This window comes from Sciurus vulgaris (assembly GCF_902686455.1).
Source record: "Sciurus vulgaris genome assembly, chromosome: 1".
Lineage (NCBI taxonomy): Eukaryota > Metazoa > Chordata > Mammalia > Rodentia > Sciuridae > Sciurus > Sciurus vulgaris.
This window is the reverse complement of record NC_136461.1, coordinates 29,561,521-29,585,715: the sequence shown is the minus strand read 5'-3', so window position 1 is coordinate 29,585,715 and position 24,195 is coordinate 29,561,521. Positions and strand designations below refer to the sequence as shown.

The 24,195-nt window shown below is 49.3% G+C and overlaps 1 protein-coding gene across 2 annotated transcripts; it reads left to right on the top strand.

Moving 5' to 3' along the window:
* The first annotated feature begins 1,341 nt into the window (after positions 1 to 1,341).
* Positions 1,342 to 22,361, top strand: NT5C1A (5'-nucleotidase, cytosolic IA). 2 transcript variants are annotated; one of them, XM_079113683.1, is made up of 7 exons: positions 1,555 to 2,467; positions 6,306 to 6,348; positions 9,031 to 9,198; positions 9,874 to 10,003; positions 11,654 to 11,776; positions 13,728 to 13,912; positions 15,329 to 22,361. In XM_079113683.1, the coding sequence occupies exons 1-7, from the start codon at positions 2,343 to 2,345 to the stop codon at positions 15,692 to 15,694; spliced, it is 1,140 nt and encodes a 379-aa protein (XP_078969809.1). In that variant the 5' UTR covers positions 1,555 to 2,342; the 3' UTR covers positions 15,695 to 22,361. The 2 variants fall into 2 exon arrangements, with proteins under 2 accessions (XP_078969810.1, XP_078969809.1); XM_079113684.1 differs by lacking the exons at positions 1,555 to 2,467; positions 6,306 to 6,348 and adding an exon at positions 1,342 to 1,501.
* The last annotated feature ends 1,834 nt before the right edge of the window (positions 22,362 to 24,195 follow it).

Sequence of the window (24,195 nt, the reverse complement as noted above, 5' to 3'; positions counted from 1 at the left end):
TGTGTGCAGGTAAACAATTGGTCAATCTTTGGCACATGCTCTCCTTGTCTGGAGGCAAGCCTTATTATTAGAAGAGGTTGGGAAAGGTGGCTTGGTCAAGCAAAACCAGTGGCCACCAACTTTCCTCTTTTGTTGAAGCAATATGGAGAATCCTTGGAAATTTGGAGATGGGCACCTAGCTGGTACTCTTCTGGGACTTGGGAAACTGTCAGGACCAGGCACCTCTGCTGCCCTCTGCACATCTTTTCCCATCTTTATCTGCTGGTTGGTTCATTCTGCTCATAGAGACTTTCTGCCCCCACCCCTCTAACTTTACATTAAATATAGCTACAGCCTCCTGAGGCTCATCTGAGTCTCTTGGGAACCAACTGTATTTCACAGTCCCGAAAACAACACTTTATTTTTTTTCTCAATTTCATGAGTTGCATGGGCTCACCAGGATGATTTTTCTCCTTCATGTTGCCTGGAGTCACTTATGTAGGTGTGTTCTGCTGGGAACAAGGCTGGAGCTGAAACAGCCCTAGGCCCTACTTTTATGCTTCTGCCTCCAGCCTCCAGCCCCTTCATAACATATAAATAACCACCCCCAATTCGGCAGGTGGGACTTGGAAATGCGCGCCCTCTGCTGGCCAACTAGGGGGCCAGCGAGAATCTGGGTTCAGAGTCCCAGTCTCTCTGGTCTGGTTTCACGCTAGAACAGGGCGCAAAAGGGGCAGCAGAGCAGTGTCGGGATCGCCTCCGCCCTGGTATAGAAAGGCTGCGCGGCTGGATCTCCCACTTGCCTCCCGCTGAGGAGCAGGTCCCTGTTGGTGATTGGAGCGGTCCCTCCACCATTTCCCCAGTTCGCAGGATGGACTGGGGTCTGAGGGAAGGGGACTGCTCAGGGTCCTAGGGTTCCAGCATTCTAGCATCCGAGGGTTTAGAGGAGCGGTTAGCTACGGAAAGGCGGGTGGAGACTAGCTTTTCATTTTCTCTTTTGGTGATTACCACACTCTGGGGGGAAAAAGTTGCCAGGCCTCCCCTCTCCCTGTGCCCTTGAAAATCACCCCGACAATTCCGACTCCGCAGCAGTTGACAAGCTCGGAAATCTGGAACTGCTCCCTCAATTTGCTTCAGGCGCGGGTCACTCGGGAAAGGAGAGTTCCGCTGTCCCTCAAACATACAGCAGGGCAGCACGCCGGCGACCGAGAGGGCCAGCCTAACCTCCCGGGCCCCCCACCCGCGGCGGGCGGGGCGGCGGCTCACGCGCCAACCCTGGGCGCCGCCGCCCGCCCCCTTCTCACACCCGGCCGCGCCTTCCCTCCCGCAGCCCGGCCCCGCGAGCTCCGCGTCTCCGCAGCCGCCTGCTCCGGCCCCGCGGGGCCAGAGCTGGAGCATGGAACCCGGGGAGCCCCGGGAGGCCCGCGAACCTGGGCCGGGGGCAGAGACCGCCGCGGCCCCGCGCTGGGAGGAGGCCAAGACTTTCTATGACAACCTCGCGCCCAAGAAGAAACCTAAATCGGTAAAAGCAGGGCATGGCTTGGGGGGGTGGGGCGGGCAGGGAGAGGGCCACTCGGAGGGCGGGTTAGCCAGCCCCCTGGGAAGGGACCCTCGGTGCCCCTCTGGGAGGGAATGCAGCTCCTCAGCTCCAGAATGCGCCTGGCAGTTGGCTCAGGCTCGGGTTTATTTTGGGAGCTCTGCTCTGGTGGTTGTGTGTTGTTGTTGTTTCTTCACCCCCCTCCCTCCGAGGCTCGGGTTCCACGCCAGAATCCCCCTCCCCCAAAGCGTCATCACTGCCCCGATCAGGCCGCGACCCCAGCCTGCCTCCTTCCCCACTATCCGTGCGGGTCGCTTGGGTGCCCGGACAGCACTTGTTGGCAAAACTGGTCAACCCCGCCTGAACCAGCGTCCCAGGCTCGGGTAACTGGAAACTGGAAACCCGGCTCCTCGCTGTGTGCGCTGGTCTCCACCATCTGGGCACCAGGCTCCGGACCCAAGCCTCTGTGTTCGGGCCATAGCTTGGAGCCCGGCTATCAGTGTCAGGATGCTGCGCTCCCTGCGTCCTAAAAGAAGCTGCTTCCTCCAAGCACTGGGATCTGCTCTTTGCGGTCAGGGCTCTGTGCCCTCATTCTAGGCTCCTAACGCTGGGTTTTGCACCGCAGTTGCAAGCTCTGCTCCCCTTTGAAGTGGACATTAACATCCCAAAGTTTTGTCAAACCTTTGAGACCTCACGCAGAGGAAAGAGCTCCTCTCTTCCCCTGTGGGACAAATTCATGATGCTCTGGTCTGCCTTTGGCCTTGCTCAGTCCATCTTCCAAGATCTCAGAGTTTGGGGAAGGGACTGAAATTAGAGGCTGGCCTGGATGTTTCCACCAAAGACCTTCAAGCTTCCCTTCAAAGAGCCTTCCCTGGGAAGCTCACCCCGTCAACATTCTTTGGACATCTCCAGGCCTTGGCTCATCAGTGGGATTGAAGTCTTGATTAAACGGTGGGTCCCTGTCAAAGGAGTTCACAGTGCACTGCTGGAGGCTCTGGAGATGGTGGGTGCTCCGAAAAAAGATCCTGCATGATGCAGTGGGAACATAAAGGACAGACTGACTGCCACCAGGAAAGGCTTTGGTGAGATGGCACTTGAGCTGATCTTAAAACCTGAGTAGATGGAGTTTCCCAGGCAGGGGGGGGGGGGGGGGGGATGGGCAAAAGACATGGAGATATCTGTGAAATCAAGGACTGTGTTCCAGAATCAGGACTCAGTAGGAGAATGTGGGGTTGTTGGGAGAAGGGCAAGAGGGATGCTGAGGGGTGGAGGAGCCTGGAGCTTGTAGACAGGGGCCTGATTCAGTGAGGTGAGGTTTTCAGACTAGGTTCTGCAGAGCCCCATGTTTCAGGGGGCCTGCAGACAATGGAATACAACTTACTTTCCCTCTTCTTTAAACTATATTTTAAACAATTAAAAATATGTGATAAAGTCCAACTCACTCAAATGTGTTCATTGGACATTTCAGCACCATGGGGACCACAGACATATTAACTTTGTGCTACAGGTTGATTATTATTATTATTTTTTTAGCAAGTCTCAGAATAAAGCTTTTCCTCAGATCTATTTAATAGAAAAGCATCTTGAGATCATAAGCCCTGTAAATTAAAACAAAATAAAAACTCTTCCCACTTGCAACCACTTATCTATATGAATCAGGGACTTTCTCAACATTGCCCCAAAACAAAAACAAAAACAAATCAGCTAGACACTGAAGCTTAAGTCTGCACTGGCGTCCTCACCCTGGGTTTCACAGTTGTTCTCATCAAAACAGCTGTGTCGTTTTCATTGGTTGAATTTATAATAAATACATTCATATATATATATATATTATATTTTGAATTTGTAAAATAGATATATACCAATTATATATGATATGGCAATATCTGATTTACATACTGAGGTTCTGCCTAAGAGTTCATTTGAATAAAAGGTCAACCTATATTTAAAAAAAACCATGAAGACCATAATGGAATTATTGCAGGATGTGTTAGCAGGGGATTAAATGGTTCCCTTTTTTTTTTTTTTTTTTTTTCTGGTCCCATTTTCATTCTAGATGATCACTCTAGGGCTGTTTGTTGGATGGATTAGAAAGGGCAGATCTGGCAGCAGGCATTCCAGACAGAAGACAAAGCTAGACTGATTTTGTGGCCTGGGGGTTGGAGAGGAGATGGACAGTGGAGGTTGGAGTAACTTCAGTGTTCCAAATCCTTTTCTTCCCCAAGAACCAGGGAACCAGGGAGCTCAGGCCCAGAGGTCGGTCATGACCCCTCCAGCCTCCCTCGTGGATCTCTGGGAGGCAAAGAATCTAGAGGCTTCCCAGCTCCTATTCCTTCCTGCAGGACCCCCTCTTCCCACAGGCTATTTTGGGGGCTTTAGGCCTCCTGGGCCCCATTAGGTCCTGGCCTGGATTTATTCTCATTCCCAGGAGCCTAAGGGAAATATTTAACTGAGTGAAGGCACATTGGAGACCCTCACCTTATGGGGTCAGAGGACTTCCTCAATCCAGAGCTATTCTGTCCCTCTTTCTCCCAGCTGCCCTTCTCTCTCTGAGTCCTTCCAGAAATAATAGCTTTTTGGCTGTGTTCCTATCTTGGGTGCAATAGACAGAATCATGTCGATTTAAATGGGAGCTTCTCAGCAGGCTGGTGGGGGGCAGCATGACTGAACTGCCCTCTATTAATCTTCCTTCCCCACCCCTAAGTCAGAGTAATGCTCAGCCCTAGCAGAAAGCAGGAAGCTGGCAGGACCCTGGCTTCCTGAAGTCAGAGCTTCCAGGCTAAGCTACTGCATTGTTTTGACCCATTTCCCAGTCTGTGATGTGGGCTGCTTTCTGATTTTGGTGCACTTGACAACACATGATTGCTGGTTGTTAGTCATCCGACCAAGCTCAGAAGGGTCTCTAAGCACCCTCTCACCTGTTCTTCAGGTCTGCTTAGAGACTTGACTGCCATTCATCTATTCTAGTTGGAGCTGCCTTTTCTACGGCACACATACCTTGGAGGCCCTTTGACCCCACTTTACTTGTGCTGTGTTAGAGCAGTCTGGGGGTGGGGAGCAGAGTCCTTGTCTTGGGAACACCATTCTAAGGGGAAAAAATGTCCTGCCCTGAGACACCACAGTCTGGGAGGGTGGTACCTCTCATCATTTCTCCCAATCTGGAAAGGGAGCTGGGGAAGGTATATCTAGGGATGTCACTAAAGTAATAGAGTTCGGGGACTTCTGGAAGCCATTGAAGAGGGCCATATCAAGGGGACTGCTGTGTGGACAGAGGCCAGGATAGAAGTTGAATATTGGGATCTCATCTTGGCTCTGCCTTGACTTTGCTGTGTGGTGTAGAGTAAAACTGCCCCTCACTAGCGTACTTCCCTACCTGTGAAAGAGGGAAGTAGAGGCTCCTGGGGCCAAGGCAGGCGTGGGATGAGATGGGGTCTGGGTAGCTCAGCCAGAGGAGACTCAGGACTTGGCAGTCTGTTAGAGACTGTGGACAGAAAGTGGGAACTGAGACCTTGGCTGGCTGCCTAGGTGTGAGTGACAGGCTTGGGAACCTGCCTGAAGGGATTGGGGAGCAGCTGGCTCTCTGTCCTTCAAGGGAGCATGGGCCTGTCCCTGGGATAGTAAGTCAAGAGGATAGGGCAAACAAAGCCCTGTCTAAAAAGGCCTATGGGATTCCTGGGTTTATGAGAATGAATGTCCCCACCTCTGACCCTACCCTTGCTATCCATGACCATCACCCTATCACCCCTGTCCTTTAGGAATTTTAGCTTCTTCCTTGAAGGCTCACCAGTGTCGATGGGGCTAGAGAGTGCCCAGCCCACAGGTGCACAGACATACCATAGTGGTCATAATTGGGAAGGCATTTGGGCTGAGCCTAGGAAGACACCTGTTCCACTATTCCCTTACACAGACACTACTGGCCACGTACACCACCTTGGTTGGGGTTAAAAGCTAATGCTTTACAAACCAAGGTCAGTCACATGACCTTGGCGAATTCTTTGGCTTTCCATTCCTATGTTTAGGTTCTAAAGCTGCACTAGCCACTAACCATATGTAGATATTTAAGTTCATTAAAATAAAATGAAATTAAAAACTCAGGTCTTTGGTCTCACTGGTCACATTTCAAATTGCTCTATAGCCACATGGACAGCACAGATTATGGAACATTTCTATTATCACAGAAAATTCCCCTGGACAGTGCTCTTCTAATGAATGGTGTGAATCCCTGCTTTGAGGAAGGATCATAAATAAGATCCATGGGGCAGGGATCTCCTGTATTCTTTTCTGCTACATCCCCAGCATAGTGCCTATCACATGATGATCACTCAATGTTATCAACTGATTGGAGCCCAGGTTTGACCCCAGAAAGAAGCAATAAGGTGGGGTCCGTGGCCCACAGGGCTATCCAGAACAGGCCAGAATTTGAGGTCCACTCACAAGTCTTGACCTCAATCTGAGTCCCTATCTCCTTATCTGTAAAGTAGGAATCATGATCCTAGGACTTCCCAGGTCACAGAGATGTGGATGGATTCTCTGGGTGTCCGTGAATCCTTTCTGCACCCACTTTCTGATCCTTGCCAGGGACTAGAAAGGGTTTAGCTGTTGTCTGTGGTGTTCCACTCTTCTCCCTTTTCCAATGGTCTTAGACCATTTGAGCTATTAAAACGGAGTCCCATAGACTGGGTGATTTTTACTGTAAACAACATAAATTTATTTGTTTATGGAAGCTGAAGTTCAAGATCAAGACACCAGCAGACTGGTGTCTGATGAGGTTTCTCTTTCTCATTCAAAGGTGGCACCTTCTAGCTGTGTCCTCACATGATGGAACAGGCAAGGCAAGCTCCCTGGTGTCTCTTTTCTAAGAATACTAATCCCAATCCCATCATGACCTGATCATTTCCCAAAGTCCTCACCTCTTACTACCATCACCTTGAGGGTTAGGTTTCAGCATGAATTTTAGGGGGGCATAAACATTCAGACAGCAGTGGGGCATGGATCTAAGATCCACTTGGGGTCCCAAGAAGGCCCTGCAATCTGGCAGCCACCTGCCCTTGTAGGCTTATCCACACCCTCCCGCACGTGCCCTATGCATGTGCTCACATCCTGGCACTTTCCTTCAGCCTGTTCCTCCTTCAAGGTGCCCCTCAAAAGCCTCCTCTCCCCAGACAACTGCCCCTGAAACCCGTCATCAAGACCTTGCTTCCACCTTTGTTCTGTCCCCTGCCTCCATCCCTTTTGCTTCTGAGTTCTCTGTTCATTATCTCTTCTCCACCAGATTGTGAGCTCTGAGAACAGGAGCCGTGTCTCTAAACCCTCAGCAGAGCTCAGGTGCCTGGCTTAAAGAACTGGTCAACGTTTGCCAGATTTACACTGACTAACAAAATATTCTCTCTGGGCACCTGCTATACATGAAGCAATCTGAACAGATGAGGGCACTGCATTGGAATTTCTGCTCCATGTTGTTTTTTATTGCACATATTTTCTCATTCAAATATGTTAAAAGTATATGGAAGCTGGGCCCAGGGGTGCATACCGGTAATCCCAGTGACTCTGAGGCTGAGGCAGGAGGATTGAAAGTTCAAGGTCAACCTCAGCAACTTAGTGAGACCCTGTCTCAGAATTTAAAAATTTTTAAAAGGGGGAGTGGTGTTAAGGATGCAGGCAAGCACTATGGTGTCTCTCTTATAAGAATACTAATCCCATCATGACCTCATCACTTCCCAAAGACCTTACCTCTTACTACCATCACCTTGAAGGTTAGGTGATGGTAATAAGTAGTAGAACACCCCTGGGTTCAATCCAATGAATCTGACATAACTTTCCTGTGTTCATATGTGAATACACCACCAGTGAAACTCCACATCATGAACAACCACAAGAATGGGATCTTAACTAGAATAAGTTATACTCTGTGTATATATAATATGTCAAAATATACTCTACTGTCATGTATTTCTAAAAAGAACAAATAAAAATTTTTAAAAAGTAAAAAAATGTATACATGTATATGAAATATTTTTGAAATATTTTAGAGACATTAAAAGTTTGCTGAGCACCTCTCTGTACCAGGCACAGTACTAAACACTAGAGACATAATAATGAAGCCAGGCATGGCGGCACACATGTGTGATCCCAGCAACTTGGGAGGCTGAGGCAGGAGGTTGAGGCCAGCCTCAGCAACTTATGAGTCCCTGTCTCAAAATAAAAAATAAAAAAATTCTGGGGGCTTAACTCAGTGGCAAAGTGCCCCTGGGTTCAATCCCCAGTACTACTACCACTACCAGTAATGATAATAACAGATGAGATACTCATGGTTCCTGCCTCTTCCCCAGAACTCACCTAGAAAAAATTAAATAAGCAATAATAATTTAATGTTTAATTTTACTAAGAAGGAGGGGTATCAAATGGAGACTATGATGAGGGCAGACTTTCTAAAGGTGGTAATCTAATTTGAGACCTGTAGGTTGAGTAGAAGTTAGCTGGACAGAGAGTATGGGAAATAGATGGAAGAACATGTGCAGAGAGTCAGAGGAAGAGGGCGAAGGTGTGTCAGATGTGAGAAAGGTCGCATTGAACAAGGCTGGGGAAGCAGAAGCTGAGAGTGGAAGGAGAGAAAGGGGTCTGTTTGTGGAGGACTTCCAGCTCCATGCTAACGGCTGCCAGTTGTGCTCTGAGAAGAGCGGTCACCACTGAGGAGGTGGGCTGCACTCCCATCTGCAGGTTAGGAAAACCCCCTGACAGCAGCATGGGTGACAGACTGCAGAGGGGGAGAGGCAATGATGATGGCCTGGCATACGGTAGGGAGGACGGAAAGATGCCGATGGACTCTGGTTGTGTTGACCGGTTGGGGCGACTGACCAATGGGCGGAGAATGGTGGAGAGGAAGAGGGAGGAGTGGAGGTCAGCTTTCAGGTTTCTGCTTCTGTGGATAGTGGCGCTGTCCACCCTTCTGGGGGAGCTCTGGAGTGGATGGTGGCGCTGAGCACTGAGATGAGGGAAAGAAGGCGGATCAGGTTGCGGGCGGAGGAAGCGGTGGGAATTCAGCCCCAGGTGTGATGAGTTGAAGCCTGTGAGTCAACTAGGGCAGTTGGCTATCTGGGTCTGGAGCTCAGGAGACAGATCTGGGCTGGAGACAAATTTTCTTCTGTAATTGCTATGTTTCTGGCCACCAATTTCTTCCCTAGGGCATGCAGCTCTCATGTCCTACGGGAAACCATCTGGCTCTCCAGCATCAGTCACACTTTGGCTACGTTCATGGCATTCATTTTTCTGTTATGTTCAAATGTCCACCTAAATTGCAAGCTCCCTGAGGACCCGTCCCTCCTTCAGATCGCACTCTAGGTGGCAAGCCATCCTCTGCCTCTGGGTTCTCTGAAGACAGGGTCCTAACCTGTCTGTTCCCAAGAGCCTCTTTAGGGCAGCACCTGGGCCTGGGTCTTTTCCATGTCCCCAGTTTGCTGAGGGGCTTGCAAATGGACACCTGCCTCAGGACAGCCCTTACTCCTGCCCCTCTGCAGCCCAAGCCTCAGAATGCTGTCACCATCGCTGTGTCCTCCCGAGCCTTGTTCCGCATGGACGAGGAGCAGCGGATCTACACAGAGCAGGGCGTGGAGGAGTACGTCCGCTACCAGCTGGAGCACGAGAATGAGCCCTTCAGCCCCGGGCCGGCCTTCCCCTTCGTGAAGGTGAGGGGCAGCCCTGCGGCAGCCCACAGAGGGCCTTTGTGGGGGTTAGAAAAAAGCACTCCCAGCCTGGCCCGGTGGTGAACGCAGTAATCCCAGCAGCTCTTGGGAGGCTGAGGCAGGAGGATTGACAGTTCAAAGCCAGCCTCAGCAAAAGGGAGGGCTAAACAACTCAGTGAGAGCCTGTCTCTAAATAAAATACAAAATAGGGTTGGGGATGTGTCTCAGTGGCTGAGTGCCCCCGACTTCAATCTCTGGTACTGCCCCCACAAAAAAAAAAAAGAAAGAAAAAAAAAAGAAAGAAAGAAAGAAAGAAAAAAGCACTCCCATGGTTGTCTGAGCAAGGAAAAGCAGCTCCCTCTGTACAGATGCAACCCCACAGGGATGCAGCTTGGCCAGGGGACAGAGCCTTTGTGGGAAGAAGAGGCCACCCCTCCTCTGGACTGATATAGCCCTGCATGTTGAGTGGCCCTCATTCACCTCTTTGGTGAGGTGGGCCCTGAATAACAACCTGAGCAGTGGTGGAGAATGCCATTAGGAGATTGTCCCTGTGCACTGGTCTCATCCCAAGTCGGCCCCTAACCTTCCCTCCACTCCCCTCCCCTCATTGGATCCCTGGCCACCCCTCCAGGTAATCACCCCCAGAGTCTGAGCAGAAAGGTGCCCTCTCCCTTCCAGGCCCTGGAGGCTGTGAACAGGCGGCTTCGGGAGCTGTACCCCGACAGTGAGGATGTCTTTGATATCGTGCTCATGACCAACAACCACGCTCAAGTGGGAGTTCGCCTCATCAACAGTATCAACCACTATGGTGAGCATGAGGGCCCTGCCACATCCCTGGGGATGGGCCACACCACCCACTGCAGCATCGGTTTGTACCCATTGGACCCCTAAGTTCAATGGTATGCTGGTGAACTGGCTTTTTGCAAAAACAAAAAAAAACTGTTGCCAACTTTCAGGTGTCAATATTCCTGCTGTGGCTGTTTTCAAGCCACCAATGGCTGAAATCACTGATGGCTCACAGAATTCTTGTTTAACTAGAGGCTCTCCCAAGCTAACACAAGGCAGCTCCACACACACTGCACAGGCCCCACTCCTTTGTGTGACGACAGTGCTTTCTGCCCCTGTGCCTCAGTTTCCCTACCTGCAATGAGGTTAAAAGGCCACACAAAGCTTCTGGGAGAATCAGGGGCCATTGCCAGAGTAAAAGTGCTCTGTCTTAGTCCACACTGCTGATTAAAATACTTGCCAGATGTAGCAGCAAGCACCTATAATCCCAGCAGCACAGGAGGCTGAAGCAAGAGGATCATGAGTTCAAAGCCAGCCTCAGCACCTTAGCAAGGCCCTAAGCAACTTAGTGAGAACTGTCAAAATAAAATATAAAAAAGGGCTGGGGATGTGTCTCAGAGGTTGAGAGCTCCTGAGTTCAATTCCATGCCCCGCTCCCCACAGAAAGATTCTAGACCCTTCAGATCTGGCTTCAGATGAAGAGAATAATTTATTAGGTTCCAGGGTATCTCAGAACCTCAGGGCAGGAAGTAAAATTGGGTCCACAGAGGCCCCTAAATCAAGTACTGGAAAGTCCTTACTTATGCTTCTCTAGCAAGTTCACATTCTCAGCCCCCGCTTCCCCACCCCCAACTGGATTTCTCTGCTTTCTGAATATAAAAAAGGAAAACAGAGAAATCCACTTTGGGGAGGGAGAGAGAGAGAGACTTATCTTTATAGGCTTATAAGACCTTGTTTTTAAGGAAACAAAAGAATCCAGTTAGCTTCATTTAATTTACATTAATAATTCTTTATTTGGGGTATTAGGGATTGAATCTAGGGCTTTGTATGTGTAAGTATGTGCTCTACCACTGAGCTACACCCCCAGCCACCAGTTGGCATTTTAAAAATATTAATTTCAAATTTCTGGGAGCAGGAGTGATACTAAAAATATTTAACCACCTGTGTGATAGGTGCTGAGCAGTCCACGCATGCCAAGTAAATAGGGGAGCCAGCCCTGAAGGACATCTGCAGTGCCAGGCATTTCATCTTTCTGTTGTGGACTGTGAGCAGGACAGGGGTCCTGGCTAAGGGGCTGGGGTAGTGATCGATGGCTCAAAACAGCAGCCAACTATCAACCAGCCTTGGCAGCTATGGGGACTAACTGCTGGACAGCTGGGTCAGGTGTGTCTGGCCCTATCCAGGCAGGACCCACATTCTGTAGCACCCCGATTTCCTGACAAGAGGGAATTTCCGTGAGTCAGGCATTTTCTCTGGAGATGTGATCATCCCCATTTCATTGATGAAGGGTGAAGGGGCTCAGAGGGAAAATGCTGGCCTAAAATCACAGAGAATCACTCCACTGCCCACCACCACACGAATCCAAGATGGCACTCCTTAAGCATGGAGAATCCATTCTAAGACCTGGAGGACTGACCCTGGCCTCAACTGGGTACTCTCTGCCTCTCCCCAGACCTGTTCATCGAGAGGTTCTGCATGACAGGCGGGAACAGCCCCATCTGCTACCTCAAGGCCTATCACACCAACCTCTACTTGTCAGCTGATGCAGAAAAAGTGCGAGAAGCCATTGACGAGGGTAAGTCAAAATGAGGAGGGAGAATACGGGAAGTCTAACAAAGTGGTCCAAGGGGTGGGAGTCCCAGGGCCTAAAACTCTACACAGGTGCTGGGAGATGCCATGGTAATTAGGAGGGGGACCTGTGCCTAAATTCCTATGATCTGCTTATAAAGTCTGAAAATGAGGCCCTACCTATTCTACTTTCCCACCTCCTGCTCTACTGTTAAGGACAGATTTGTTCATCAGTGTTACCCAGCCTTCTGTTTCCATGGAAACCCTCCTTACAGCTCAGAAAGCGACTCCCTTCTAAGATTCCTCCGGGTCAGAGTTCTGATTCCTGTATGACCATGGGCAGTCCCTGCCCTTCTTTGAACCAATGGGGAGAAAGATCCATATCCAGCCTAGCCTGTGTAGTGGGCTCAGGAAATGGCCAGCATTTCCAGCAGCTGGGCTGGCCAGTGATAAGGTAAGGCTAGGAAATCCAGCTACAAGCATTGACAAAGGGAAGTCCCCTGTATGTGCTCTTTTCAAGGGAGACTATTGTAGCCATGATAGATAGACTCAGTCCTCCCCATGGGGTGTTTATCCAACTCACACAGACCGCAGAGGAGAAAGGACTGCCCAGCTGCCTGAGAGGACTCCTCAGGCTGAACATGAGTGGCAGGTTCCATATCCACTTTTCTCTTCCTCTTTCATGCTGTCTCTCCTGCCTCTAAGCCTGGCCTCTCTCCCGATGCCTCACTCCCTATGCAGTTGGGAGCTCCGCAAGGCTTCTTTAACCTGGACCCAGAAGCCATTAGGCATAAGCCACACCCCCTGGTTGGGGACTAAGTGCTTGTCTGTAGGCATGCTTCTGTGTGCCTGTAACCTGACCTCAGGCTAGGGAGCAGGGGAATGGTCGGAGGGAGGCCCTGCTCAGGGTCAGATGGTTCTGGGTCACCTTGGCTTTGGCATTGGCAGAACTGAAAAGGTGCCTAGCCTGATGCCCAGGGCCTTCCCTGTGCTTGGCATCCTCAGGCTGGTGAGGTTGCTGTGAGGTCTGTACTGTTCACTCCTCCTGAAGTTCCGCCGAGCCCTGCCTCTGTGGTCCCAGAGAGAGACGAAGACAAGCTGCCTGGTTTCCAGCCTCTTAGCCCTGGTGCTCTGGCGTCCAGTACAGCTCTAGCCTTGAGTCGGGTTCCTGACAGGCATCCTAGCCCAAAAGAGAAGCCCCTGTTGTGAAGACTGCACAGCAAGAGGCAGCTCGCGCCACCCCTAGGCCACGTGGTTTCATGGAAGCCTGAATGGGCAGCCTGCCCTGAGAAAGGCATACCTGGGAGCCATTGTGGCTGTAGACATGGCCCACACCCATCCCACCCTGAATGCAGCCTGGGATCTCAGCCCCAGACAGAGCCATAAGGACCTTAATTTTGTCTTGGCCCAGAGAAGATGAGTGACTTATCACGATCAACAGTGAGAGAGTGACCATGACCAGCCAGAGTCAGGGCTCCTTTCCAGCCCCTCTGTAGATCCATATCAGGGCTCTGTGAGGAGCCCTGAGCAGGAGAGCCGGGCTTGGTGGATGCACCCTTCTTCCCAGCAAAGGCTGCTCTTTGGCTGGTCCCTACTAGCATGATTTTTCTCGGTATTAAAATATTGAAATTCCTTCATACTAGTTGGGAACGAGCTCATGCCCTGAGCCCTCAGAATCTCCTCCTGCCCCCAGGACTGCCCCCAACCTCTCCACATAGGTGAGGGCCCTTCGCACCCAGTGTTGAAGCTACAGCTTGTCTACTCCTATGGCCAGTGTCCATGAACTACTGGTTTTAAGCATTTTTAACACTATCTCTCATTAACCTTGCCCTTTGTCCTGGCAGGGGAGAGCAGGTGATGGGGGGCGAGTGTAGCCTGAGATTGCCCTCTCTCGCTCCCAGCCAGGGGGCCACTATTGCCTTCCTGAAGACAGACAATGCTTGCCTCTCTCTGCCCAGGGATCGCAGCTGCCACCATCTTCAGCCCCAGCAGGGATGTCGTTGTGTCCCAGAGTCAACTGCGCGTGGCTTTCGATGGGGATGCTGTGCTCTTCTCAGATGAGTCAGAGCGCATTGTCAAGGCTCACGGGCTGGACAGATTCTTCGAGCATGAGAAGGCCCATGAGAACAAACCTTTGGCCCAGGTGCTCTACACAGTCCCAGAACCCCTGAGTAGAACAAGGTAGCTCCCTAGAACCTGCCCTTGGCCAGAACCAAACCTGGGCTCAGCCCAGACTCCGACCAGGTCCCTTCACCAAGCCCCCATCACCCTCACTGAAGTCTCCATTGTCTCTCTGAGCCCTTCTCTGAGCCTTTTCCCCTTCCGTGGAGCTCCAGTCTCCTTTCTGAGGTCTCTGAACCTGAAACTCTCCTCCCTTTCTCGAGCCCCATCCCCTGTCTGAGGTCTCTATCCCTTCTCTGAAGTTCTAGTTCTCTAAGTCCCCACACCTTGTCTGGACACCCCCCACCCCAAAGGCCTCACCTCCTCTTAGGTGAAAGGAAGCTACCATCCTTTCTCTGGATCCCTCACTTCCTTCTGAGATTCCCTACCCCAAGTTACTCCTGCCCTGTAGAAACTCCTGTTCCCCTTCCTGGAGGACAGGAAGAACTGGACTGGCCCCCTACTGGGGCAGGCCCACTGGGGCAGGGAGATCTGGCTGAGCAGGGAGTGGGGAGCAGAGTGTGTGTGTGGGTCACCTCCTGCTATGCCTTGGTTAGGGGAGTTGGGGACCTCAGTCACCCTCAAATTGATTGGTGGCCCTTTGAGAGTGGAACATGTCCCAGTCTTCCTGGGAGCTTCAGTTGGAGTTTTTCACAAAAATCAGTTGTGCAGAGCAGGACAAGTTTCCCACTAAGTGGTCAGTAGAGACTCAGGGACCACTGCTTGCTCCAGGTCTTCCAGCAAGGTAGGGGTCTCTAGACCTAGAAGCCCAGCTTATCCCCAGCTACTTTGGAAGTAAGCAGTCTTCATTGTCATCCAGTTTTTTATTTATACATCCTCATTAACTCATGTCTCATCGTCCCATACAGAATTGAAAAGTTGGGACTTAATGGGTTAAGCTTCAATTGTTCTGGGCACTGAAGAGAATAAATCCTTTCCCTGCCCCCAGAGAGCTTAAGTCTGACATCCTGAGCCACCTGCATGCCCATGGGCAGTTTCATATTCACTAGTTACACATTCGACCATGTGTCTCAGATGTTGACAGCTGGAGGGTGTCCATGCCATAGTTACTAATTTTATACCTTCCCTTCTGAAGGCCATGCCTACAGAGCTGCTGGACAGACACCTGCCAATGGGGCGTGGCTAGACACGCCTACTAACTGGTTCTGGTGCAGTTATTCTGGCACAGCCCCATCACAGTAAGACAGACTCCAGACTCTGGATACCTGTAGCCCCACTGAAGCACACAGGAACCCCAGAAGGCACAGAAAAACCCAAGAGATCTAGGGATCCTGAAAATTTTCTCATGCCAAACAAGGGGACACTAGTGCCTCGGGGAGAGGAGGGGGGGCACATGTTTGGGAGACTGAGCTCATGGTGTTCCCTTACCTTTTCATAGGGCCCTTTAAAGGGCTTTCTGGAGGCACTGGGCAGGCTGCAGAAGAAGTTCTACTCCAAGGGCCTGCGGCTAGAGTGCCCAATTCGCACCTACTTGGTGACAGCACGCAGTGCAGCCAGTTCTGGGGCCCGGGCTCTGAAGACCCTGCGCAGCTGGGGCCTGGAGACGGATGAGGCCTTGTTCCTGGCTGGAGCACCCAAGGGCCCCCTCCTGGAGAAGATTCGCCCTCACATCTTCTTTGATGACCAGATGTTCCATGTGGCTGGGGCTCAGGAGATGGGTACCGTGGCCGCCCACGTGCCTTACGGTGTGGCACAGACACCCCGGCGGGCTGCTGCTGCAAAGCAGGTGCCATCTGCACAGTAGCTGAGCCACGTCACTTCAGGCTTCCTGTCTTAGTTCAGCACCTTGACTGCTGGCCCCTTCTGGTTCCTCACCATTCTTCCCTTCTGCACATCTGCCCTCATCCCTTGGGTGAGGTTCTTGTAGGAAATGACATGAACTGGGCCACTTGGGAGCAAACACTGTGCCATGATCTTAGCTAGGACAGTAGGATCCTGCAAAGTAGCTGGGTTTCAGGGAGAAGGTGATGGGACTGAGCAGGGGAGGGTCAGCAAAGCCAGGATGCTTAAGAAGGGGCTTGGGATGAAAACCAGCCCAGTGCAGTGCAAAGAACTACTGTGGAGAAGGTGGATCTGGCAACTGAGCTCTGCCCTAGCATCAACTGCATGACTTTAAGTCCTTCCCCTTCATGGTCCTCAGCTCCCACATCTTTCAGGTGGTTTTCAAACTCTCCTCTAGCCAGAGAAGTTTGGTTTTATGAAATTGTCTTTTGAAGGAAGCATTCTGTGCCAGGGCTGCTGAGATGCATGGCATCTATGAAAATCACATAAAAGGACACACTCTCTAGGCCAATTATGAAGCAACATCTTCTTGTGGCCGGACCTGGGCTGACACTGGGCTGCACAGCTTTGTTAACAGGATATAGGCTGGATTTCAGCCCCCATGTGCCCCTCAGCCCAGAGGCCTTTGTCAAAGGCACAATGTTCCACAGTAGCCCTAGCTATATCTTTCCATGTTTGGAAATCAGTGGTCAAGATGACCCATCTGCTTCCTATAATTCTCTAACCTGGACCATCAGGAGGGGTCAGCTGCCAAGATGGAAATTTTGCAGAAAGGAGTTGGGAGAAAATTGAACCTCCAACTGAACTGGCAAGTTCTCCTCCAGCCAGCAGGGGGCGCTGTAGGCTCTTCCTGTGGAGGATCTTTGGTAGCAGCTGCTGCAGGGTTTTATTTGCTCCAGCTTTTAGCCAAAATTTAGTAGTTGTGCCTGCCAACCCCCTCTCATTGCCCGCTGTTCCTCCATCACCGCCTCCTGCTGTGCTGTTAGGCAGCTCTGCCAATGGGGAAAGAGGTGGAATATTTGTGGCCTCAAACACGGGGACAAAGTGCAGTGTCTGAAGTGAGCATTTGTCCATGCTGAGCCAGAGGGTAAGGCCTGGGTGAAGTAGGAAGTCTCAGGAGGTCTGATCTGAGACCAAAAGTACCATGACAGTAATGACTTGGGAAGGAGCTGGCAAAATTCTCACTAGGCAAAATTCTTCCACTGTGGATAGTGAGCGGAAGGCCAGTCAGAGCTGCCCTGGAGGTAATGAGCTCTCTGACATTGAGATGTTGTGTAAGGGATTCTGGGATGAGGCGACCTCCCCAAGACGTACCTCCAATCTGCCAGAAGTCTCTGCAGCACCTCCTTCACCACTTCCAGAGAGCCCTGATGGATCTTCTCCTTTGCTGAGCAGCCTTGGCTCTCTGGGAGAAAGGATAGAAGCGTGAATGACTGATGCCAAGGAAGACCAAGAAGGGGTGAGCAGACATCTATGTGTGCACTGATTGCCTGGCTCCCCAAGGATCCTAGCTATGAGTGAGCACTTTTCAAAGAAAAACAAAGGCATCCCTAGAGGGGGCAAGAGCCTATAGGTGTCAGGGTGGGAGACAGTCTGATGAGCCCAACCAACCTTTGTCTGTCTGAGCCCTCAGCCCAGGGTCTGAATGAGTACCTGTCCCAGGCAGCGTGGCACAAGGTAGTAGTTGCAGAAAGATAATCTAGGAAGGAGAAAAAGGAAGACCAAGATGCTTCCAGAAATGAGCACCAGTTTGGGCCAGAAAAGTGCTGGGTGGGTTTGCGCTCTGAGTGTCAGAGGCTCACAAGAGGCTGTTTGCAGAGAGGAAGGGCAAGACTGGCTGAGTGGCTGAGACAGATACCACCACAGCTGCCTTAGGGCCACTGGCATCATTCCACCCAGAAAGGCATGTGATGAAGGTGTTTTTGCACACAGTCATTTCCATCGCACAATGGGGGCTCTTTTGGCCAACAGAGGAGGCCTTGGGGCAGAAGGTCTGGTATGGAGCTTCCTCTACCATCAATGCTCTAAGTCTGGCCACAGATGCTGTGCAACCAAAGAACAGCCACAAGGAAATGAAAAGGAGGCAAGAGAGGGAACTTAACCTCAGATCACCTCCATTTTGGCTGGATCACAAAAAGCCTCTGGCCTGCCTGCCACTGGGGTCATAGTCATCCCCCAGGAGGAACCTCCAGGACTCACAGAGCCAGTGGCCATAAGAAGCCTGCAAAGCTGAGCACAGTCCAGGCTCATATGATGGCATCAGGCTGCCTCACCAAGGTGGACCCATGCACAGTGAGGGCAGCTGATGTCACCTAATTGAGATAAACTTTAGAAATTCTAAAATCCATAAAGTCCATCCAGAGGGTCCAGTGATGAACACCACAGACCCTTTAGCTCTCTCAGGAAGCAGAAAAATATGATGCTAGAAGCAGAAAGATAAGGTACAATAAAAGCTGTGGATTTCACTGGCGCCACCATTAATAGATAAAGACAGCCTTGAGCAATGAAGGGACACTGAAGGTCCAAATTCTATTACTGAAACCACAAATGAGAATCTCAAGCCTGGAAAAAAGGGCTTTCAGAAGCTGGAGTAAAAGGCTAGGAGTCCTGGGGGCAGGTTTCATCCCAACCACACAGGCCTTCTGATGGTCTCAGTGCTGAGGAGGGACCCAGGGGTGAGGAGCATTGTTTATTGTGTAACCAGGAAATTAAAAAGCCAGATGAGCAGCAAAGCCCCAGGCCTGACCTAGGACCGCAGCACTGGGGCAGAGGGGCCACAGCATCTGGAATGCTGGATGCTTTAGCTGAAAACATCACTTCCCCAAGTTCTGCAGATCACTGATCCCAGGAGTACTTGCCAACAATGGAACTGACCCAATGGAACTGCCACTTAGCAGGAAAGCAGAAGCCCTGTGATTAAGCACCAAGACTGCTAAGATCATTGCAAACAGCTCCCTCCCCTACCTGAGAGGCACAGCAGAGTAGTGGGAATGTCACAGAATATGTCAGGAACAAAAGAAAAGAACCCAGTAAGAAGTTCAAATCCAAGATGAATCCAACATTATGATATTCAATTGGTGTACACCTCTACATCCAAAGTGATGATCGAAATATTTAAATACCTCTATACCAGGTAGTAAATAGCCCTGCCCTGAGTCCACTGAGTATCCCTTGGTGACCTCAGTTATTCTGGCTCCTACACTATGAATGCTCCATCTTCCCACAGTTCAGTCTTGCAGAGGCTGTACCATCACCATGGCCAGTGTCCACTCTGTTTCACGATGTCCTGGTCTTGCTGGTTTAGGAAGCTAAAATAACTTGCCTAAAGTCACCCATATGGTAAGTGGCAGCATTGGGACTCCCAGGTGTGTCTGTATGATGCTGGGACCAGGTTCCCCACCATTTTCCATACCACTTCTACACGAGTGGTGATGGCAAGAGAAGTTCCACTCTGAGGTCTTCACCAGAGACACTGGCCTGACTGCCAGTGTTGATTTTCTGCATGCTGAACTGTTAGAATATATTTGACTCGGCAGATTGTGGTTATAAATTCCTAAGTAGCTGAAAATCAATTTAAATTAGAGCCAAGCATTTGCAGATCCCTGAAGCACTTTCAGACAATCCCAAATTTGGTGGAACCTTGTTTAAAGACCCCTGGTTTGAGCTAATGAAGGATTTGATAAATGAGGGGCTCCTGTGCCAAATCTGACCCACTACCTATTTTTATCAAATTTCTAGATTTTTTTTTTCTCTTTTTTTGTGGGTTTTTTGCCTACGGATGATCTATGCTGGCTGTCCAGCATCTGCTCAAAATGGCTTTTGTTTTCATCTCTTTATGGTCCTCATGGGGTCTTTTGGGCAGTGATAAGTGCTAATAGAGGGATGGGGGTCAAATGTAAGCTTTGGATAAAGCAAAGTGCCCAGTGTTGGCCTGAGTGCCTCACATCAACAAGTCATCCATATGCATTCTCTGAAAGCAAGGACAAGTTCTTCATGAAGAGGGTTCCAAGAGGACTTTGGCTGGCTCAGAAGTTATTTAGCACATGAAGGATCAAAGTCCAGTAAAAGCTGGAATGACAGTTTTCTTGTGTTGCAAGGATGAGCAACAAACTTCCCTTTACCAAGGAACGGTGGACCAGAGGGTTCCAAGATCCACCATGGGAAGGCAGTGTGGAAGTTGTCCTACCGGCAGCCATGGTTGCTGTCACCATTCCCATCATGATAGTTCTCTCTTCTAAGCCGAGACTTGACCTCAGAATCCTCCTGAACCCAGCACTCCAGGCAGCCACTACCAGTGGGTTGGAGGTGACATGAAGGATGAAACCCAGTTTGTCCTCTATCAGTGTGGGCTATGGCTTTCCAGGAGTCCTGGGTATCCGTGCTTTCATACTGTGTCACAACTCTGAGGACACCAGGCTCTCACCTGACTCCAGTGAAACACAGCGAGGAGGAGCATGAATGGCATCCCCTGGTTGGCATCATTTCTGGAAGGGGGCCTGTGAAGCAGTGTTCTAGGTTTTGACATCTCTAAGCAAAGTGCAAAACCCTCTCTTGCCAGTAGGTGGCGCTGCAGGCCAGCACTCTGCTGCCGGATGTAGTGATTTTATTCACTGGTTTACTTTTATCTTTCATTCTACTTGGTACTGTGCTGGACTTTCCCTACCAAGTAGCCCTAGCCAGCCATAAAGGACTTCAGGTGCTCTGAAAATGTCTGCTTAAACATACTGTGTGACGAGCTGATTGCTCTTACCGATAACCACTGTGACTGTGTGTGTGGATGCACACAGTGTGTGCGACCAAATAAAACTTGTGCATGTGTGTATATTTATGTGGGTATTTGTAGTGGCTCAGGTAGCTCTTTTAATGATGCTGTTTGTATGCGCATGTGTTTGCACTCTTCACTAGGAGTGTACAAATGTTTATCTCCATTAATTGAGGATCTTCAGTTTGTGGGGGCCAGTCCTGCTTCTTGGAACTGGTTCTGACTGTTCCCATCACCTCATGGACATGGCATGTGTGAAGCCTGGGGACCACTAAGGTCAGTCCCTGTAGCCGCCTTCTGCATTTTCCAGCTTCTGGCTGAGGCCTTGGCTTTTAACCCTGTCTCCACCCCTACCCTCCGTAGCCTTAGCAAGGAAGTGATAGAAACTGGGCTAAGATGATGCCTCACTAACTTCACTCATTCCTTCCCTCCTCCTAACAGTGCCACAGCCAACATGTACCACTGGGCAGATATGCACTTCGAAGATCTAGAGGGAACCCATTCACACAATAACACCGGTGGTGCAAAACCTGCCAACTGTGCACAGAGGCCCTGACCATCTCATGATTGTGTCTAGGACAATTGCTTTCCTCCCTGAACCCTGGCCCAGCCCAACCTAGGCTGGAATTCCTTCCTCTGCTTGGGAGTTCTAGTCTGAACTTCTAGCCAGAAGTGACTTACCCTTGACCTTGATTGGGAAGTTTCTTCCTGATGAGCCATCTCCCAGAGGAGTATGAAAGTGAAATGGGGCTGGGAACTTTTTAGGTACTCATCTTTGCCAAGTAAAAAGTCCCATAAGGTGAATCAAAACTGCAGATGGAGGTCACTCACTTCTGCCCTCCTGGCCTGTGGGTAACTACTCGTTCATGGGCAAGATAAAAGGCCCAAGGATAGACTTACAGCTGCCACCACATAGAAAATCACTGAGATCACCACAGACCAGATGCACAGGCACAGATCACAAACTCTGATGCCTACAGGGGCTGAGCAGGAAACAGAAATGAGTGAAGGGGATTAGCAGGGTCATTAGGGAGATGGAAAACACCGAGCAGGGCCTGATAGATGGCTGCCATGTGGGAATGCAGACTGATATTGCTGGAGAGTCCATCCAGTTTTTCACGAGGAGCTAGAAGTCTGGACTTTGAGATGTTGGCAGCTATTTCAAATTCAGAAAACACTATTTGGGCCAAAGAAAGCATATCCTGCAGGCTAAATCTGGACCTTGAATCTCCAGTTCACACTGCTACCTGGGTCCAGTAAATTGGGACGTTTAAAACCAAGTAACTGAAAATAGGAGGTTGTTAAACTCAGGCTCATAGTTTGGAGATGACGTCATTCAGTCCCTGTGTGTTTTAAACTGTATTGGTACAAGCTTCTTTTTTAACTTAATATGCCCATATCCTTAACCTCCAGTTTCTACTTAAAAGCATCTCAGTATCCCCAGTTTAGAACAAGATTAAGAGTGAAGCCTTCACACAGTGTGTTTGTGTCTACTTGGCAGAAGCCCTTTGCTGCACACTATTTGCTGCCCTGCTTCTGCCTCCTGCTCCCCCTGGGTTGTTGTTTATGGTAAACCTCCTAAGTGCCTCCTTTAGAGGTCAGAGCATGTGCTTCTTCGTCTCTGTGACTCCCCTTGCCTGGGATTAGGCCTTGCATACCCTTCCTGGCTTTCCCCTGTCACCTGCTCTTAGCATACCCCTTGGGTCCTGCTAGATCTGGCTTTTTGCAGCTTTCACCAGGTCACATGATCAAGGGCTACATGCTTGTCAGAGTGGACCCCTCCCTCCTCGTGTTTGTCTCTGCCTTCATTTACAACATGGGCTTCTGCTTCTTAAAAGCCATTCGAATAAACAGAAAAAGTTTTGAATAAATTTATGTTGACTCATTTTTCCTCCCACAACTGTATTCACAAACTGGTGTATGGCCCCTAAGAAATGTTAATGGGATTCACAATAGCCTCGAAAAAAATAAAATACTTGGGAATCAATCTCACAAAAGAGGTGAAAGACCTCTACAATGAGAACTATACAACACTAAAGAAAGAAATTAAAGAACACCTTAGAAGATGGAAAGATCTTCCATGTTCTTGGATAGGAAGAATTAATATTGTCAAAATGGCCATACTACCTAAAGTGCTATACAAATTCAATGCAATTCCAATTAAAATCCCAATGACGTACCTTACAGAAATAGAGCAAGCAATTATGAAATTCATCTGGAAGAATAAGAAACCCAGAATAGCTAAAGCAATCCTTAGCAGGAAGAGTGAAACAGGGGGTATTGCAATACCAGATCTTCAACTCTACTACAAAGCAATAGTAACAAAAACGGCATGGTATTGGTACCAAAATAGAAAGGTAGATCAATGGTACAGAATAAAGGACACGGACACAAACCCAAATAAATACAATTTTCTCATACTAGACAAAGGGGCCAAAAATATGCAATGGAGAAAAGATAGCCTCTTCAACAAATGGTGCTGGGAGAATTGGAAATCCATATGCAACAGAATGAAACTAAACCCATATCTCTCACCATGCACGAAACTAAACTCAAAATGGATTAAGGACCTCGGAATCAGACCAGAGACCCTGCAGATTATAGAAGAAAAAGTAGGTCCAAATCTTCACCTTGTTGGTCTAGGATCAGACTTCCTTAACAGAACTCCCATAGCACAAGAAATAAAAGCTAGAATCAACCACTGGGATAGATTCAAACTAAAAAGCTTTCTCTCAGCAAAGGAAACTATCAGCAATGCGAAGACAGAGCCTACAGAGTGGGAGAATATCTTTGCCAATCATACTTCAGATAGAGCACTAATCTCCAGAATCTATAAAGAACTCAAAAAACTCTACTCCAAGAATTCAAATAATCCAGTCAACAAATGGGCTAAGGAAATGAATAGACACTTCACAGAAGATCTACAAGCAATCAACAAACATATGGAAAAATGTTCAACATCTCTAGTAATAAGAGAAATGCAAATCAAAACCACCCTAAAATTCCATCTCACCCCAATTAGAATGGTGATTATCAAGAATACGAGCAACAACAGGTGTTGGCGAGGATGTGGGGAGAAAGGTACACTCATACATTGCTGGTAGAGCTGCAAATTAGTGCAGCCACTCTGGAAAGCAGTGTGGAGATTCCTTAGAAAACTTGGAATGGACCCTCCATTTGACCCAGCTATCCCACTCCTTGACCTATACCCAAAGAACTTAAAATCAGCATACTACAGAGATACAGCCACATCAATGTTCATAGCTGCTCAATTCACAATAGCCAGACTGTGGAACCAACCTAGATGCCCTTCAATTGATGAGTGGATAAAGAAACTGTGGTATATATATACAATGGAATATTACTCAACCATAAAGAATGACAAAATTATGGCATTTGCAGGCAAATGGATGAAATTGGAGAATATCATGCTAAGTGAGATAAACCAATCTCAAAAAGCCAAAGGACGAATGATATTGCTAATAAGTGGAGGATGACACATAATGGGGGGGAGGGAAGGGTTAGTGTTAGGGTTAGAGTTAGGGTTAGGGAGGGGGGCAAGTATGGAGGAAGGAAGTACTGTATAGAGGGTAAAGAGGGGTGGGAGGGGTGGGGGGAAGGGAAAAAATAACAGAATGAATCAAACAACATTACCCTATGTAAATTTATGATTACACAAATGGTATGCCTTTATGCCATGT

Coding starts and splice junctions, on each gene's coding strand:
- NT5C1A (XM_079113683.1), top strand. CDS start 2,343: ATGTTTCCACCAAAGACCTTCAAGCTTCCCTTCAAAGAGCCTTCCCTG. Junction 2,468..6,305: donor ATTGAAGTCTTGATTAAACG/GTGGGTCCCTGT, acceptor TCTCATTCAAAG/GTGGCACCTTCTAGCTGTGT. Junction 13,913..15,328: donor AGAACAAACCTTTGGCCCAG/GTGCTCTACACA, acceptor ACCTTTTCATAG/GGCCCTTTAAAGGGCTTTCT.